Genomic DNA, 19,811 nt, shown 5'->3' with positions numbered 1-19,811 from the left:
ACAATATTCCAAAGGGTTTGCAGTTTTTCTTAACAAATGAATTCCTAAAAGTTTTCGTGACATCATTAATTTTGATTATTATTTCATAAATGAATCCAGAAATAAACATAGTAAACAGTACAGGATTGGGTAATTAATTATAGAAATTTTAAGTGTGCAAATAATTCGTAATTTCATTAGTTTCTGAAAAAACTAATATTAACTGTACATTCAGATCTAGTACTTCTTGATTATAATATTGAAACTTAAATATTTTGTAAAGTAATTCTTTTTCATAAATTTTAGCTTGAAAGACAGCATACTGTGTCTAGAATTATAAGAAAGTTTCCAGGAAAACAACCGAGATAATATTGACATGTCCAAAATTCAAAAAATAACACTGGTATCGGCGACTACTGTTGAGGAAAAATATTGCTAGAGGAGGCTGTCCTGTTACACTCATCAGACAGTCTGTTAGAAAATATATACATCATGAGCACAAAACACTTCACGGCCCACACAGTAAGACAAAACAAGTGACAAACAAATTTACAGAATGCGTACCAGTATATATAATTAGAAAGTAGCGTAAGCAGTGATGTACAGTGCATGAGATTTCATAGAGAAAACAGTAAAGTACTATTGTTGAACATGAAAACTAAAATGAACAGTTTGTGATAGCCAGAGCAAAGTAAACAAAATGCTTGCCAGATAGCGTGCCAAACTTGGTGCTCCAAACAATGTCAAATATGAGAAAATTTACATTAAGTTACAAAAAGACTACCATTAGCCATGTGAGACAATGAATATGATCAGAATTCACAGTGTTAATGGGGACAACCCATATAGAACAGTAAAATACATACAACAAAGAAAATATTCGATCTTCATAGTAACTACTCCTTTTTTCACTCCATTTTAGTTCTTTACATCTTTCATTTTCTGATCTATTTTTCGCTGTCCTCTTCCCTCCTTCATGTGCAATTCATTTAGCTTTTCACACTCAAATCGTGCATGATATTTAGCAGCAATCTCTGTCTTGCATATTACTCTGTCTTCCTCCTTTAAGTTAGGTTTTCAAAACTAGTCTGGTCCAGTCCTCAACAATCAGTCTTGAAACCACAGTAGATACGACAATGGAAAAATACACCAAATTGTTGAGCATCTCAAAGAATTTATTTATCATCAGTACACCTCTATATGTGAACCACTTGTAGCACAATGAATATAGAGTCTATATTCAATTTCTTGCCCATTTCTATGTAACATTTACTCTGTTGTTGTTGCAATTGCATTAGCGGTAAGATATCGCAATGTAGGAATATCGTCTACTTGAGTTGCATACTTGTGGTCCTTCATGAATCCCCACATGAAGAAATCAAGCGACGTAATGTCAGGTGAACATGTTGGCCAGGCAGTAGGCCCTCTTCGTCCGATCCAACTATTGGGAAATTTCCTATCCAGGAGCTTGCGAACATCTGTTGACCAATGTGGCAGGACTCCATCTTGTTGAAAAATGATGTTGTAGACAAACTGCTCAAACATTACCAGATACAAAGACCCATTCACTGTTTGTTCCGCAAAGAAAAATGGTCCAATAATCCTGTCATCCATTAGCCTGCACCAGACATTTAGTTTAGGGCTATCACGAACATATTAGACGGCAACGTCCGGATTTTGCAAACCCCAAATCAGAACATTGTGCCTATTAACCCTTCCTGATAGAGGAAAGGTTGCCTCATTTGAGAATAAACATCTTTCGAGGAAGCTGACATCCATATCAATACGGTGCAGCATATCCACAGCAAATTGTTGACAGTGTGGTTTGTCATTTGGCGTCAGATGTTGCAGAATTTGCACTTTCTAAGCACACACATGAAGATGCTGGTGAACTATATGATGCAATGTTGATAGAGTTATATCAAGTGGCCTAGAGGCTTGACGAATTGACTTACACTGGCTTCTGAGAAACATTTGTCTGATGTACTCCACTGACTCTTCTAAAACTCTGTAACATTCATCGCCAGAATGTTTCAGAACACTTCTTGTTCCCAGAAACTTCCTATACCATTGCTAAATTGTTTCCACATCAGATAGATCACATTCATACACACAATTTTTTATTTTTATTTAATTATTGATTTATTTAACCTGAGAAGATTAGGGCCATCAGGCCCCCTCTTACACCTAACCAGGCATTCATTGTATTTTACATTCATATGGTTTTGGTAGGCATCTTAAACTACATTTAGTACAAAAAGTGAAATAAACAATTACAAAGGCACTCTTGGAAAAATACGTACATATAGAGTTTATATTCGTAGATAAGTACTGTTATAAGTAGACATTATGAAAGAGACAGATTTTAGATAGGAGTGCTAGCAGCAGGAAGTATGAGGGAGACTGATGGTGGGTGGAGGAGAAGAATAGAGATGTGATGAAACATAATTAAGGAAATATAAAGGTAAATAAGATTGAGCGATTAATAGAGATAGATGAAGAGGAAGAAGGGAAAGGAGCAAGATAGGAGACAGTAGCTTTGATATTTGACAGAGGAGAGGATTGGCCTTGTGCATAAATTTTGTGGAAAACGCTATGAGGATGATAGTAGCTTCTTCTTAAAAACAGCAGGGGATTGAATTTTGCACAAGATAAAGGGCAGTTTGTTCCAGAGGCGGACAGCGGTAACTGAGGAGTTTGCGAAAGATTTTGTTTTGAGAGTGGGCACGGTTAGGATACCAAATAAGTGACCTCGTGTTTCACTTATGATGGCATGAAAGGTGTTTAATCTCTGAAGCAAGATACTGGGGTGCATGCGCGATGAGGAGTCGGTGAAGTAGACATAGTGTGTGGTAGTCATGCAATTTGTCCGGCCACAGCCACCCTAGCTGGGAGTATGAAGCACTAACATGATCATATAGGCAAATGTTGCAGGTGTAACGCACACAGGCATTCATAGTTGGTTCTAGCCTCAGTTGTTTTCACTACTCATGCCTTGTTGAATTACATCACAATAGTGGAGGTTCGGTAGAACGAGTGCTTGCATGAGCTGGCATTTAAAGTCCTGTGGAAATAAGTCCTGTGGAAATAAGTCCTGTGGAAATAAGTCCTGTGGAAATAAGTCCTGTGGAAATAAGTCCTGTGGAAATAAGTCCTGTGGAAATAAGTCCTGTGGAAATAAGTCCTGTGGAAATAAGTCCTGTGGAAATAAGTCCTGTGGAAATAAGTCCTGTGGAAATAAGTCCTGTGGAAATAAGTCCTGTGGAAATAAGTCCTGTGGAAATAAGTCCTGTGGAAATAAGTCCTGAAACTTTTTGAGAGCATAGAGACAAGCGGACGTCTTCCGGAACACTAAGACTGTATTCTCCGCCGAGTTGAGATGCTCATCCAAAGTTAGATCCAAGTTCCTAACTGTTTTCTGATATGGTATTGGAATACTGTCGGGCATAATAGGAGGCAGCCGTTTGCGGTAATCTGAACTTATTAATTTCTGATGTGCTATTAAGATTACTTGTGTCTTTTTTGCATTTAGTTTAAGCCCTAGGTTTTCCGACCATGTCACTACTGAAGACAGATCATCACTCATCTTAGCGATTGCAGTGTTTATATCTTCGGGTCTGACACTTAGGTAGAGCTGGAGGTTCTCAGCATAGAAATGATATTTACAGGAGGACAGAACCGATGAAATATTGTTGACATATAAAGAAAACTAAAGTGGTACTAACACTGATACTTGTGGCACTCCCGAGGAGACATGTTTCCAGGAAGATTTTTCATTTCCGCAGACAACACATTGCTGTCTGTCTTTTACGTAGCTTTCAAACGATCTCATTGCACTGTCTGAGAAATTAACTGTTGCAGTTTTCTGAGCAATATGTAAGAGTTAACAGTATCAAGAGCTTTGCTGAAATCTAGTAGTGTCAATATTGGTGCCTTTTGGCTGTCGATGGCATATTTCAGGTCAACAGTTACTTTAATTAGAGCAGTGTTTGTGCTGTGATGTTTACGGAAACCGCATTGCAATTTGTCATATAGGCTGAATTCATGCAGATGTTCAGTGATTTTATATATATTAAAGTGCTTTGAAAACAGCAGACAGTATAGTAATTGGTCGGTAGTCACTAGGCAGTTGCGGGTTTTCGATCTTAGGGATGAGTCGAATTATGCTTCTTTTCCATGCAGTGGAGTATATTCCATTCATGAGGGAAAAATTAAGTATGTCAGTTAAGACAGGTACTAAGATATCGGCAACATTCTTAATCAAGGTTATACTGATACTGTCATTGCCTATTGTGTCAGAAGAGATTCTCATTACTGCTTTTCTTGCCGTATTTATTGTCACGTGTTTAGGTGGAATGTATCGTTGTTAGTTATGCAGTTAGGGGATTCTTGTGGACGGTAATTATCAGCCGTGTTGGTATTCAGAGGTTCAGAGAATAATTCATTTAATTTGTCAGCTGAGACATGGAAAGCTGTTTCCAATTTTACCTTTCGAACCCCCCCTGATTTTAGTATTGTTAATGCATTGTTTCACTCTGTTCTGTAGCTTTCTATATTCTTCGAAACACTCTGGTTTCAGATCTGCCTTGAAATGCCTGTTTGCAGCATCCATATTATTAATCATTTTACTTAATTCAGCTGTCAGCCATAGAGCAGGAGATTTTCTTACACAGATTGTGCGTACAGGTGCACGTTTGTCATAGAGGGCAGTGCGTTTATCACCAAGTTCATTAATTTTGTCATCTATTGTAGGTTCTCTGATTACTTGATGCCATGAGATTTCTGAGCAATCGGCTGTTAGAGTGTCAAGGTCAATACGTTTCATGTTCCTACAAGTTACGTAACGCAATTTGATCCTTGGGGGCTGCACAGAGTAGGCCAGGAGTATTACATCATGTGCTGAGAGGCCAGGGGCCGATGTTTCACCAACATCTCTTACTTTGTCAGTCTGTTTCATTGCGATTACGTCTAAGAGTATGACTGTGCGCCGTATGGTGTGTAGGTTGTAATAGAAGAATGTTCATGTTATTGCAGCTAAAAAATCATCTTAGGTTCATTGTGGAGGGAGTGTCTCTTAGCAGGTCTATGTTAAAGTCACCCATTACAATGACATGTTCGTATTAACACTGAAGTGAATGTAATTCCGACTGAAAGGAACTCATTGAGCTTATTTTTTGGCGGCTTGTACATGACATCAAGAACTTCAGACTTTGTATATTTATTTCAGTGAACGTGAATTCAGCCTAGTTTTCTTCAGCAGGGTTTGACGTACATAAGAGTTTCGCTTTGAGATCTGTTCGTATATATGCGCCGACCCCGCCACCTCGCTTTTTTGATCTGTCTGCCCTAAGAAATGTTCTACCTTGGGAGATGAATAGATGCAGAGGATATGTGTGGTTTTTACCACGTTTCAGATAAGAGGATCACGTGGTAGTTTAGTTGGTTGAAGAGGAAGCTACGTTGTTCGTAATGTGCAGGTAAAGACTGGATGTTGCAGTGCGCTACTAAAAGCTCTGACGTGTTCCGCTGGGCAGCCTGGAGCAGGGTGGCAGACTGGTTTGTCCCTTTGTTAGGCACTACCTGCCGCGAGGGGCACTGGCCGCTGCTTCCCTGAATTGACATAACACAGATGTCAGAGATTTTGCGCGCCCTGTTTGTGACTCCACGAGTGCCGAAAGAAAGGCGATCGCAAGAGATTTCCTCAGGTTGCAGGGGTATAGAAAATGGAGTAGTGGTATTCGGTGCAATGAGAATATGACCAAAACAGTGAACAGCTGTGTGTCACTGTGTATCCTGTGTCTTAAGAGGTGAAGTGTAATTACCTGTATTCGAAACAGCTTAGGGTGGAAATAAGGAAAGTGGAGTGATTTAAAAGGCCAATGATGCCAGCAGAGAGTAGTAAGCTTAATAACTAATAAATTATTGTAGGAAGCTAGAATTAAATTGAAATTTACTAAAGTGATATTGATTATCGTAGGAAGCTACAATTAGATTGAAATTTACTAAAATGATACTGATAGTGATTTTTGTTATGAATAATTTAAACCGAAGAGATGGGTGATTAATGAACTAAGGGAGAGACTAATAATTGCAATGTTACTATTACAGAATGGAAGAGAATAAACTGAGCAAATAAAAATAGTATTAGCAGTAACTAAAATTAAGTAAATGTTAGAGCTACAGGTACAAAAATAATAAAAAGTTAATACGAATACAAAACAATTAGTTAAAGGTACAAATATGGGGATAATTAAAAAGTTAATACAATTATAAGACAGTATATCTGATTATAGGGATGTTACAATTTGCAAATGGTGAGAAGTTTGCACTTTTGGCTAGAGTAGCTTCACTTAATACTATTCAGTTCTGCCATGTTTGTGACTGTCTTCTTTCCAGCTGCTCTCTTAATGATTACTCTGCCATTCTGAGTCCCCACATTCTGAAGACCGAACTGGGATGTGGCACTGTTCAAAATCTTTAGCCGTTCGTGTGTCAGATCTTCCCTTATTTTAAGCCCTGTCCTTGCTAACCTCTTCTTCCCTTTTTCGGTATGAGACAAATTTAACTATTATTGGACGAGGTTTGGTGTTACCTGGTAGTTTTCGTCCCACCCGATGGCTCCTGTCAATGTCTGCCTTAGTGACTTCAGCGCCTAATTTTTCATGTGCAACCTGTATAAGCAGTTTGTCTGTGTCTTCTTCCTTATAGTCTGCTACTCCAGTCGTAGACTTTCGCCTTTGGCACTGTTCTAGCTCGTCTGTTGTGGCAGATAGTTTTACTTCTAACTCTCGAGCCTTTTTCTTGTATTAAGACAGAGACTTTTTTAATGCTGTAATTTCGGCAGTATTGGCTTCAACAGTTCCACACATTTTGGCCAATACTGCTGCCGTTACTATATCTGATAAGGTGCCTGCTATCAGATCGAGATTGTCTTTACGCGAAGCGCAGCGTTTACCTCAAAGTGGACCAGCTCGGCCATGCTGGGAGCTGCGGCCACACTTTCCGCCAAGAGTAGGCCTGCCGCACCTGCTGCTTCTCCGGTGCTGGATGCATTGCTGTAGACTCTCCTGTTTACCATTTTCTCCAGCATAGATGTTGGTGGAACACAGAAAAAAATAGCACTATTGCACAGAACACTTGTTCGCACAATTTCCCCTGGTACTAGACAACACCACCTGTGAGAGCACCTTCGAATTGAACTAAATTTCGCGAGCCGAACTTAACACGTGTTACACCTGCAGCCGCCATCTTCATGACCTAACAATGATGATTTATTTGCACAGTAATCGGCGATTTTGTTTTTGCAAACCACACTAATGCTTGTGTATGCTGCTGTGGAGTCACCATTTTCACTACATGCGAGCGTGCTGCACTCCAGCGACGATACTTGACACTTCTGACGCGGGAGTATAAATTCTTTGGGATGCTCTACACTGTGGTGCATTTATCATCATCATATCTACTGTGGTTTTTCTCTCCTGGGTCCTTGAAATCGGGGAGGTTTCAGTGGGGCACCTTGTATATTTTTTTAACAGATTGTCTGATGATGGGCCACGCATGAAACTACAGAAAGTTTGAATTCTATGCAATATTTCTATGGAACACAAAAGATTTTCTAATAGCAATAAATCAGCATTGTATATGTTTATTGGACTACCAACTCTTTCTTCTGAAATGTTGTAAAATGTAAGTACCGTTGCACAAAATACAAGTATATTTTTATATTATCCACTTCCTTACTTGCAGCCAAATTGTTTCATTCTTCATATAGCAGTTTATTTTTTTGTTCATTGACTTCTAAAAAAATTGAAATTTGTTATCAAGTGTCTAAATGTGTACTCTGTCATATCAATTGCTTTGTTTATATTCATGTCTACCGTGTGTGTCTATTGTACTGAAACTGTTTATTTGGAACATTTTAAATAATGAAAATTCAGTTCTGTTCAGCAACATATCAGAAACACAAGCAAACTTTCATTTCCTAATAAATGCAGCGAGCAGGAATAATATCATTAATATAAGACTAACATACCAAGTTCAACATCGGTAGATAGTACGGTCTAATCACAAAACATATTTCAGTCAGTGCTTATATAAACTGTCTGTGGGACTGCAGGAGGTGGTGGGAGAATGAAAAGGTAAGGTACAGGAGATATGTTTTTGTACAAGGTTGGGAGGATAGCTACAGTCAGTGAAAGCTTTAATGAGACCATTGGTATATTTTGAGAGGGACTGCTCGTCACTACAGATGCAACTACCATGGATGGCTAGGCTGTACAGAAGGGACCTCTTGGTGTGGAATGGGTGTAGACTGTCAAAGTGGAGGTATTGCTGATGGTTACTAGGTTTGATATGGACATATGTACTGACATAGCCATCTCTGAGGTGGGGGTCAACATCTATGAAGGTGGCTTGTTGGGTTCAGTAGGACCAGTTGAAGCAGACGGGGGGAGAAGTTGTTGAGGTTCTGGTGGAATATGGATAGGCTGTTCTCAACTTCAATCCAGATAGCAAAGATGTCATCAATGAATCTGAACCAGGTGAGGGGTTTAGGATCCTGGGTTTGTAGGAAGGATTCCGTTCTCCGAACCTACACAGTATACTCATACACCCTTACACAACCCCTGCTCCCAATCCCTTACCTCGTGGCTCATACCCCTGTAATAGACCTAGATGCAAGACCTGTCCCATACGTCGTCCTACCACCACCTACTCCAGTCTAGTCACTAACATCACCTATCCCATCAAAGGCAGGACTACCTGTGAAACAAGTCATGTGATTTACAAGCTAAGCTGCAACCTCTGTGCTGCATTCTATGTAGGGATGACAACCAACAAGCTGTCTGTCCACATGAACGGCCACTGACAAACTGTGGCCAAAAACAAGTGGACCACCCTGTTGCTGAACACACTGCCATATATGACATCCCTCATGTCAAGGACTGCTTCACAGCCTGTGCCATATGGATCCTTCCCAACAACACCAGCTTTTCTGAATTGCACAGGTGGTAACTTTCCCTGCAACACATCCTACGTTCCCATAACCCTCCTGGCCTCAACCTTCGTTAGTCACTGTCCTCACCCATCCAGACCTCTCCCTGTTCCCATTCCAGACCACACAGCCATCATTTCACTGCCACACCCAGTCTTTTAATTTATTTCTCTCCTTTACACTACTCCCCCCCCCCCCCCCTCCCCACCTTCTCTTCTGCCCTCCGTCTAGACTGCAGCACTTCAGTCCGCCACCCCCACCATACCATCCCTCCCTCTCCCCGCCCTAGCCTCCTCCTCACCCCCACCCAGTCGCCACTCCCATCATGCATTGGTGCTGCTGCTCACAGTGTGGTTTCAGTTGTCAGAGACTGCAGACGTGTGTGCAAGTTGTGTTTGCATGAGTTTGTGTGTGTATGTGTGTCTTTTCTGATAAAGGCCTTAATGGCCGAAAACTATAATTGTGTGAATATTTTTGTTGTGCCTATCCCGACTCGGCATCTTCACTATATATTGAGTAGCAACTTCCCTTCTCTAATTAGTGTACTTTAAAATAAATGAGTTGTTTCCTTCGTGATTTACTGCACATTCGTATGTATTCACAGCCATTTTTCTAAAAATAATTCACATATTGCAGAACATCACTGAAATGGTGTTCCTGTGGCACTAGATTATGTGATCTAGATTCTGGTTGTACAGAACTTCATTCAACAAGCATAGTGCAGGAGATAAACTGTAACTGTTCTCATGTAACTCAGCCAGTTGGGTTCCACATGGGGAAGTAAATGTGTTCGTTCTCTCAGTTTCCAGTGCCTAAGCACAATGGACTGCATGTGGGTGTAGCCTTGGTGGTACAGTTAATTATCGGGGTAACTTGATCTGACTCACTGTAGTCAATAGGATCAAAAGGTTGTGCCACATTGATTTGTGCAAGTGTTCCCCTTTGTTGCTGACACTTGTGGGAGGAGAAACATAATCACACTCACTTTTCACCTCACAAATAATCTGCTCTGTATCTTTCATCAAACCTTTTAATCCACTAAAAAGAGTACGTGGTTGGGTGAAAGCTCACAGTAATATTGTCCAGTTTCATGGTCCATTTTTCAGCGGGAACATAGTGTTGTACGTTACCAGTGTATGGATAATTCAGCATGTTTGTTGCACGTCAACAGAGTGGGGAAGTTCTACTTGGATAAGTAGATGCAAAAACATTTTGATACTATTGTAGCAAAATTAAAACAAATTTACTGGCAAAAATGTCACACTGGTAAATACGAGTGAGTGTAGGACAGTTACAATGAACAGATAGAACAAATGGCTTAAAAGGAAAGGTGTAAAAACTAAATTTTGGTTTCTTTTCTCTGCTGTTGGATGCAACATGGACCTTAAAGAGTTGTTGTTCCCACAGACTATTATAGCACTGTTATCATATAATTTCTTTTCCAAACATAAGAAATATTGCTCATAAATTGTCAATCATAGGTAGAAAAAATTAGTGCTTGGTAACGTGTTGACAATGTTATATGAACCATCCATGAAAATAGTGTCACTGACATTTGTCTGAAGTCTACACTTAAATTACAAATTATCTTTATATTGCAGTGCCGTTTATCGAAATGCAGACTTGTACCTTTTGGATGATCCCCTTTCTGCTGTGGACACCCATGTTGGTAAACAACTTTATGAAGACTGCATCAATGGTTACTTGTGTACAAAGACAAGAATCTTGGTTACCCACCAATTGCAGTACCTTAAGGATGCAGATCACATTATAATCCTAAACAATGTAAGGAAATTCAGGTATAAAATCTAATCAAACTTAAAATCATATTCTTAAATATGAGTTAAACTGTGTGAGATGGTCCTGTCAAAAAGTAAATACTTAATAACAACTTGAAGTCTTTGATTTGTTTCTGAAAAGTGACAAAATGAATTAGAATTAGGTAATATCAAATTACCAGCAGTTCAAGCAACATAAATCAAAACTCTATAAAGAAAATTTACATTGAAGTGACAAGTCATGGGATACCTCCCAACAGCATGTCGAACTTCCTTTTGTTCAGTGTAATGCAGCAATTGTGTGTGGCATGGACTCAACAAGTCATTGGAAGCCCCTGCAGAAACATTCAGCCATGCTGCCTCTATAGCCACCCATAATTGTGGAAGTGCTGCCGGTGCAGGATTTTCTGCATGAACTAACCTCTCAATTATGTCCCATGAAAGTCTGATGCAATTCATGTTGGGTGATCTGGATGGCCACATCATTTGCTCAAATTGTTCTGATGTTCTTCAAATCAGTTGGGAACAATAGTGATCTGCTGACATGATGCTTTGTCACCCATAAAAATTAATCATTGTTTGGGAACACGAAGCCCATAATGGCTGCAAATAGTCTGAGTAGTCGAACATAGCCATTTCCTGTCAATGACAGGTTCAGATGGACCAGAGGACCCAGACCATTCCATGTAAACAGAGCTCACACCATTATGGAGTCACCAACAGCTTGCGGAGTGTCTTGTTGACAACTTGCATCAATGGCTTCAGGGTCTGCACTATACTCTTAACTCTACCTTCAGCTATTACCAGTTGAAAACGGGACTGACCTGACCAGGCCATAATATTGTACTTGTCTAGGGTCCAACTGATATGGTCGCAGGCCCAGGAGAGGCGCTGCAGGCAATATCGTGCTGCTAACAATAGCACTTAATCAGTCATCTGCTGCCATACCCCATTAATGCCAAATTTTGCTTCAGTGTCCTAATGGATACGTTTGTTGTATGTCCCACCTTGGTTTCTTCTGTTGCTTCATGCAGGGTTACTTGTGTATTAGCATTGATAATTCTGCGCAAACACTGCTGCTCTCGGTCATTAGATAAAGGCACGGCCACTGTGTTATCCTTGGTGAGAGTTAATGCCTGAAATTTGGTATTTTTGGCACAACCCTAACACCTTGGATCTCAGAATGTATATTTCCCTAACTATTTCTGAAATGGAATGTCCCATGTCTTCCATCTCCAACTACAGTTCTGCGTTCAAAGTCTGTTAATTCCCATCATGCAGCCATAATCGTGTTGGAAACTTCTTCACATGAATCTCCTGAGTACAAATGAGAGCTCCACAGAGGCAGCACCCTTTTACACCTAGTGTACATGATGCTACTGCCATCTATTTATTTGCATATCACTGTCCCATGACTTTCATCACCTCATTGTATAGTAGAGCATAGACTACTTACCTTTTTAAAAATCCTTTTGGTTTTGGTTCAGATGTCATAAAGTAATGATGAAAATCAGTCATCAACAAAATCGTTCAAATTTTATGTCAAGGAACAAAAAGTACATCAGACTATACAAAATGTTTGTATAGTTTGGCTTCAAATGATAAGACATAGAATTGTTTGCCTAAATGAATTACAGAACCTCATCCATCAGCTGCATTATGTTATTTTCAGTGGTGCGTCGGTACATTAGCAGTAGTTCTGTGGTAAACATGTTCACTTAAATTAGTTTCTCCAATTTTCACAGGGTAAAATAGAAGACCAGGGCACATTTAGTGAACTTACTCTCAGCAAGAAGAATTTTGCAAATATGCTGGCTAACAACCAGGAAGAGACAAAGGAAGCAATTAAATCATCACGAGAGGAGCTGAGACAGCAGCTGTCGATTACTTCAACATTTGTAAGAATGCAGTGTAAATAGAAAATAAGATATATTACAATTCAACCACAAACAGAGGAAACACATGAATTGGCACACAAATACAGAAATATGATCCAGTTCTAAACAGCAGCTTTGGGTGACATGAATATTGAGCACACTCCAGTGTGTTGTTCCCATGGGGGCATCAAAGATACTGTAATTATAACAACAGCTCGTGTATAAGCTTAGAAGTAGTAGTTCTTCCTGTGCTGGATATGTGTTTTGGATAAAATATGATGATATGACACAATACAAAGTTTCTCCAATTAGTCGTTATTGGTGAAAGCAGAGAATAGGTTAGCAGAAAATATAACATAACAATAAAAACAATTATTGACTAAATAATTTAATTGGATAGGTAAAAAAATACACTCACCAAGCAGCAGCAAAAAAAACACACACACACACACACACACACACACACACACACACACGGAGCAACTGGCTCTGAAAGCTTATGTAATAGATTGGATTAGATTAGATTAGATTAATACTTGTTCCATAGATCATGAACACGACACTTCGTAATGATGTGGAATGTGTCAGGTTAATAAAAGATGTCTGTACAAGAAATTACATTACACAAAATATTGCATGACACTAATGATTAAGTTTTTTTTTCTTTTTTACTTAGTTTATATCTAAAAATTCAGCCAATGAGTAGAAGGAGTAGTCATCTAGAAATTCTTTTAATTTATGTTGGCTATCTGTCAGGCTTTTGATGCTGTTTGGTAGGTGCCCAAAGACTTTTGTGGCAGCATAATTTACCCTGCATAGTGAAGATCATCCTTTCTCCTGGTGTTATAGGTATGCACACTGCTATTACTTTTGAACGGGGCTGGATTATTAACAACAAATTTCATAAGTGAATATATATACTGTGAGGTTACTGTGAGGATCCCTAGATCCTTAAATAGATGTCTGCAGGATGACCGTGGGTGGGCTCCAGCAATTATTCTGATTACACGTTTTTGAGCAATGAATACTTTTCTACTCAACGATGAATTACCCCAGAATATGATGCCATACGAAAGCAGTGAATGAAAGTAGGCATAGTAAGCTAATTTACTGAGATTCTTATCACCAAAATTTGCAATAACACTAATAGCATACGTAGCCGAACTCAGACGTTTCAGCAGACCATCAATGTGTTGCTTCCAGTTTTACCTCTCATCAACGGACACACCTAAAAATTTTGAAAATTCTACCTTAGCTACAGACTTCTGTTCAAATTCTATATTTATTACTGGAGTTGTGCCATTTACTGTACGGAACTGTATATACTGTGTTTTATCAAAATTTAAAGAGAGTCCGTTTGCTGAGAACCACTTAATAATTTTGTGAAAAACATCATTTACAATTACATCACTTAGTTCTTGGTTTTTGGATGTTATTACTATACTTGTATCATCAGCAAAAAGAACTAACTTTGCATCTTCATCAATGTGGAATGGTAAGTCATTAATGTATATCAAGAACAGTAAAGGACCTAAGACCGAACCCTGTGGGACCCCGTGCTTGATAGCACCCCAGTTTGAGGAATCAGCTGTTGTTTTAACATTACACGAACCACTTATTTCAACTTTCTGCATTCTTCCAGTTAAGTATGAATTAAACCATTTGTGCACTGCCCCACTCAAACCATAATGATTTAGCTTATCTAAAAGAATTCCATGATTTACACAATCAAAGGCCTTTGAGAGATCACAAAAAATACCAATGGGTGATGTCTGGTTATTCAGAGCATTTAATATTTGTTCAGTGAAAGCATATATAGAATTTTCTGTTGAAAAGCCTTTCTGAAAACCAAACTGACATTTTGTTAGTACTTTATTTTTACAAATATGGGAGGCTACTCTTGAATACATTACTTCCTCAAAAATTTTTGATAGAGCTGTCAGAAGAGAGATTGGGCGGTAGTTGTTGACATCTGACGTATCCCCCTTTTTATGCAATGGTTTTACAATGGCATATTTCAGTCTATCAGGGAAAACACCCTGCTCCAAAGAGCTATTACATACGTGGCTGAGAATCCTACTTATCCGTGGGGAACAAGCTTTAAGTACTTTGCTGGAAATGCCATCAATTTCGTAAAAGCTTTTACTTTTCAGTGAGTTTATTATTTTACTGATTTCAGAGGGAGAGGTTGGTGGAATTAGTTGTTTCAAACTGCGCAGGTATGGCCTCTTCTATTAGAAGCCTTGCCTCTTCTAGTGAAGATCTAGATCCTATTTTCTCCGCAACATTTAAAAAATGATTATTCAAAATATTTTCAATTTCTGATTGTTTGTTAGTGCACTTGTCATTCAGTTTTATGGCACTAAAGTCTTCCTGTGCTCTTGGTTGCCCTGTTTCCCTTTCAATAATATTCCAAATTGCTTTAATTTTGTTATCAGAGTTACTGATCTCAGACATGATACACATGCTTCTGGACTTTTTAATAACTTTTCTTAGTACCGCACAATAGTTTTTATAATATTGAACAATTTCGGGGTCAGTACTCCCTCTTGCTGTTAGATACAGTTCTCTTTTACGGTTGCAAGATATTCTTATTCCTTTAGTTAGCCAAGGTTTTTTATATGTTTTCTTGGAATTATGTTTAACTATTTTCTTGGGAAAACAATTTTCAAATACCCTTAAAAATGTATCATGAAATAAGTTATATTTCAAGTTTGCATCAGGTTCCTTATACACTTCATCCCAGTCTAGCTGCTGTAGGCTTTCCCTAAAGTTTGCAATATTTATGTTGTTAATTGAATGCACTGCTTTGAAAGTCTGATTTATTATACTGCATGGAGCTATGTCATGTACTGTAACTGTGCACTATGATCTGAAAGACCATTCTCAACAGGATAAGCATTTATGAAACTTATCTTGGTCTATAAAAAAGTTATCTATCAATGTACTGCTGTTCTTTGTTATCCGAGTAGGAAAATCAATGACGGAGCTCAAATTGAAAGAACTGAGTAATACTAAAAGGTCATTCTTCCTATTACACTCTTTCAGGGAATCAACATTGAAATCCCCACAAATGATAATTTGCTTCCCCCTGTCTGACAGATAGCACAACAAAGCATCCAAATTTTCTAGAAATAGCTGGAAATTCCCTGAGGGGGACCTATACACTGTTACAATTATGAAAGTGCCATCATTTAGTTTTAGTTCAGTGGCACATGCTTCCATATGTTGCTCTACACAAAATTTTTTAGTTTCTAAATTTTTTGCACTGTGGAAGCTTTTGACATATATGGCAACTCCTCCTCTCATCATATTATCTCTACTTACATGTGCAGCTAATTTGTACCCATTGATGCTAACCTTTTGCATATCAGTGACAATGTGATGCTCAGACAGGCATAGTATATCTATTACATTCTTGGTTTCTATATCTTCTAAACAAAGCAGAAGCTCATAAATTTTATTCTTCAATCCCCCAATATTTTGATGAAATATACTAACATTATTTTTCACTTTACTTTTGTGAGTATCTTGAACTTTTTTAACATCTTTAGTACTTGCCTGGCTGAGTTTCCCACTGGACACTGATCTTACACTAAAAAAGAGTTTCCACCATGAGATGTAGTTCCTCCCCTCTTTAAATTTCCTGCTATCGGCCAAGCCAGTTTACCCTTCCCCTTCTTGTTGAGGTGTAGGCCATGTCTAGTATAGTCCCACCTACAGAGTGAATCAACAGGAACCACACCAATGTGTGACCCTGCACCAGATCCAAGTAGCCGTTCCAACTCCAAATTAACTCTCCTGACAGAAGAGCTCAAATGAGTCCGGTCGTGGCGCTCCAGAACCGACACAAACCCAACACTGGTATGACTCGATGCCGATGCAATCTTTGCCAGGTCACGCTGTATGCTGTACCCCAGATCTCTGTCAATACTGTTGCCCGGCCCACCCACAATAACCACGGTGTCTTCCTTAGTAAAGCCTCTACATAGTGAACCTAAATCCTCTGTAACCTGCCCAAGTTCAGCACTAGGTTTGAAAAAACTTGTGACCTGGTAATCCAACCCTAATTCATCCTGCAGAAGTTGGCCCACACCCCTAGCATGCGAACTACCTAGCAACAAGACTTTCTTTCTCTTTGCAGACTTCCCTACATTCTTAATCAATTTGCTGCTGAAAGCTTGTTGAGCCCTGTCAACATCTACTTCTGTGAGAGGCTCATCAGTTTCTGACTGAGGCAACAGGTCAAACCTATTTTGTACATTAATATGTACCATGAACTCGCGTGACAGTGTAGAATTTAATAAATATTTACTATTAACACATAGTTTCAAATTTTGAAATTAATGATTTAAAGTGCTGCTTCTTCCATGTAAAAGTGTTTGTTAGTTATTGGCATATTCTGAAGATCAAAGTTGTGACATCTCACGAGGACATGGAATGGATGCAGATCTCTCTCTCTCTCTCTCTCTCTCTCTCTCTCTCTCTCTCTCTCTCTCTCTCTCTCTCTCTCTCTCACACACACACACACACACACACACACACACACACACACACACACACACACACACACACACACACACACACACACACACAGAGAGAGAGAGAGAGAGAGAGAGAGAGAGAGAGAGAGAGAGAGAGAGAGAGAGAGAGAGAGAGAGAGAGATATTGGTTGATTTGAGTTTGAAGTTATTTTTACTATCCATCAAATTCTTTACATTACTAGGCAGGTAGTCAGATGTGTTTATTGGTAAAACCTCCCACCTTTCTGTGTCAGACTAACGGTGAATAATGTATGGTTAAATAATTTTTCCATCTAGTATTATATTTATAAATGCTATTCTTTACAGGATGTCATTGACTGTGGACAACTAACTTGAGGCTGTTGTCAGTATGCCAAACTGTTTGACGAGCTGAATGCAAGCAAGGTTTTGAAGTAGTCACTACATATTTTCCTTATTACACACTTCTGTGCTACATACTTCCCCTTGATGAAGTCACACCAGAATGTGAGGCCATAAGACGTTATTGAATGATAATGGGAAAAGTAAGCCACTGTTTTGACATTTTGACATCATCATAATCTCCAGAATCTGATGAAATCCATGATGCCGAAGTTGCAGAGCAGAAATGTTTGAGATCTGTAACAGGAGACTTCCAGTTCAGTTTTTTGTCAATGTAAACATCTAAGAATGTGATATATTCTGATTCATTGATTTACTATAATGCAGACCCTCATGCAGTATTTTTAATGGTGCAGTCAAGCCTTGTCCACTACTAAAATGCATAAATTGTGCTTCATCTAAATTCAATAACTGTTGGTTTACAGAGCACAACTTATTAATTTTTTGGAAATTGTTTACTTTTTCAACTCTTGAAGTTGTTTTTGAGCTTGAATTTAATTGTTCCATCATCTGCAAAGAGAACTACTGCTTCTTGAGTTTATGGTTGAAGATAATTCATAAAACAAGAACAAGAACAAGAGCAGACCCAATATAGATCTGTGGGTTACCTTGGTAATGATTATTCTTCATTCTGAAGATGCTGGTTCATTGTCAACACTCTGACTTTATTAATGCGATACTCTACATCCTTCTAGCTTGAGAAGGTGAATACCAGTTACCAGCAAAATAACATGTAAGCATAATATTTTACCTTCTCTAACGTTAATTACTTTGTGAACTGAAAAATACCATATTCTGTGGAGAGAACCTTTTGAAATCCAAACTGATGCTGAGGTACTTTGAGACAGGTGTTGTATGGTTCTTGCGTACATAATTGCTTCCATTACCTTCGAGCAGGATTTTATTGAAACTTTCTGGCAGATTAAAACTGTGAGCTGGACTGAGACTCTCACTCAGGACCTTTGCCATTCACAGGCGAAGCTGTGAGGATGGTTCGTGAGTCACAGCTGGGTAGCTCGGTGGGTAGAGCTCTTGCCCACAAAAAGCAAAAGGCCCAAGTTTCAGTTTCTGTCTGGCACCAGCACAGTTTTAATGTGCCAGGAAGTTTCATATCAATGCATACGCTGCTGCAGAATGACAATTTCATGCAAGATTTTGTTGTTTGTGTGGTAAAGTAAAGCTGTCCTCATTCTGAAGGAAAAAGATTTGGATTTTTTTTTAAACTTCAAAAATAAAACAGGCTATATATCAAATCACAGTAACAAGAATAATTTGAATAGTATAGCATGTGATCAGTTTTGAACCATGGACCTCTGGATTTGTAGTTAATTTTCCACTTAGCACAGAGCCATATGAAAATGAAACTCGTTATAGGAATATTACAAGATAGGTTCTTTATCTTTTACACTCCTCTTACATCTACACCTCATTTTACTATATATAGATTACCACTGGGAAATTTTGAATGGTTCATGAGGAGTCTGGATTACTTACTGTGCTTAATGGACTGAACCTATTAATGCCCTTGGAAAGCGAATAGCATCAGCATGCTATGCCCTAAGAATAATAAAACTTTTGTGTAGTAACTCATCCACCGGAGCAACTTACTTCGCATATGTGCACTCAATCATTTGTTATGGAATAATCTTTTGGAGAACAAATACTCAGAATATGCAAACAATCTTCAAACTACAAAAAAGAACCATCCAAATTATGACAAATAGTACCAAGAGAATGCATTGCACAGAGTTGTTTAAATCTGTGGGAATCTTGACTGTTCCCTGTGAATACATTTTTCAAACAGTGATTCACATATTGAAAAACATCAATCAGTACCCAACGAACAGTTCCCTACACGAACATGAAACCAGATGAAGTCACCACCTACATCTGAGCAGAAAAAACAAAACAAAAACACAGAATAGTGTACTATACAATGGACTTAAACTATTCAATACTTCCACAGAATACAAAAGATATTACCTGGAAAGTGGGTAAAATTTAGTCGACAATGTGACTGATTGAGTAATGTAACTAGGGGCTTTGTTTAGTATGTTCAATAACAGAGTGGTACATCATGTATAATCATAAAACACAGTAAGACAAATAACTGTAGTTTATATTTAGGAAATGCAATTGTACTTTTATATACCCGTGTGTCTGTATCACATATATATATGTATTTGCTTACAACATCCATACAATATATATTGTCTACAAATGGATAGAAAAAAATAAATACAAAATAAATAAATAAAATAAATAAATTCAGGTTTTAACA

The 19,811-nt window shown here is 38.5% G+C and overlaps 1 protein-coding gene across 1 annotated transcript in view; it reads left to right on the top strand.

Annotated features, from left to right (window-relative positions):
* LOC126335577 (ATP-binding cassette sub-family C member 4-like) overlaps positions 1-19,811 on the top strand; it is a 295,393-nt gene that overhangs the window by 201,742 nt on the left and 73,840 nt on the right. Inside the window, exons 11-12 of the mRNA XM_049999008.1 lie at positions 10,573-10,756; positions 12,495-12,647. Of these exons, the coding sequence (XP_049854965.1) occupies positions 10,573-10,756; positions 12,495-12,647 (337 nt within the window). The remainder of the gene's footprint in view (positions 1-10,572; positions 10,757-12,494; positions 12,648-19,811) is intronic.

Source organism: Schistocerca gregaria, chromosome 2 (genome assembly GCF_023897955.1).
Source record: "Schistocerca gregaria isolate iqSchGreg1 chromosome 2, iqSchGreg1.2, whole genome shotgun sequence".
NCBI classification, from domain to species: Eukaryota; Metazoa; Arthropoda; class Insecta; order Orthoptera; family Acrididae; genus Schistocerca; species Schistocerca gregaria.
This window is presented reverse-complemented; position numbering and strand designations above follow the sequence as displayed.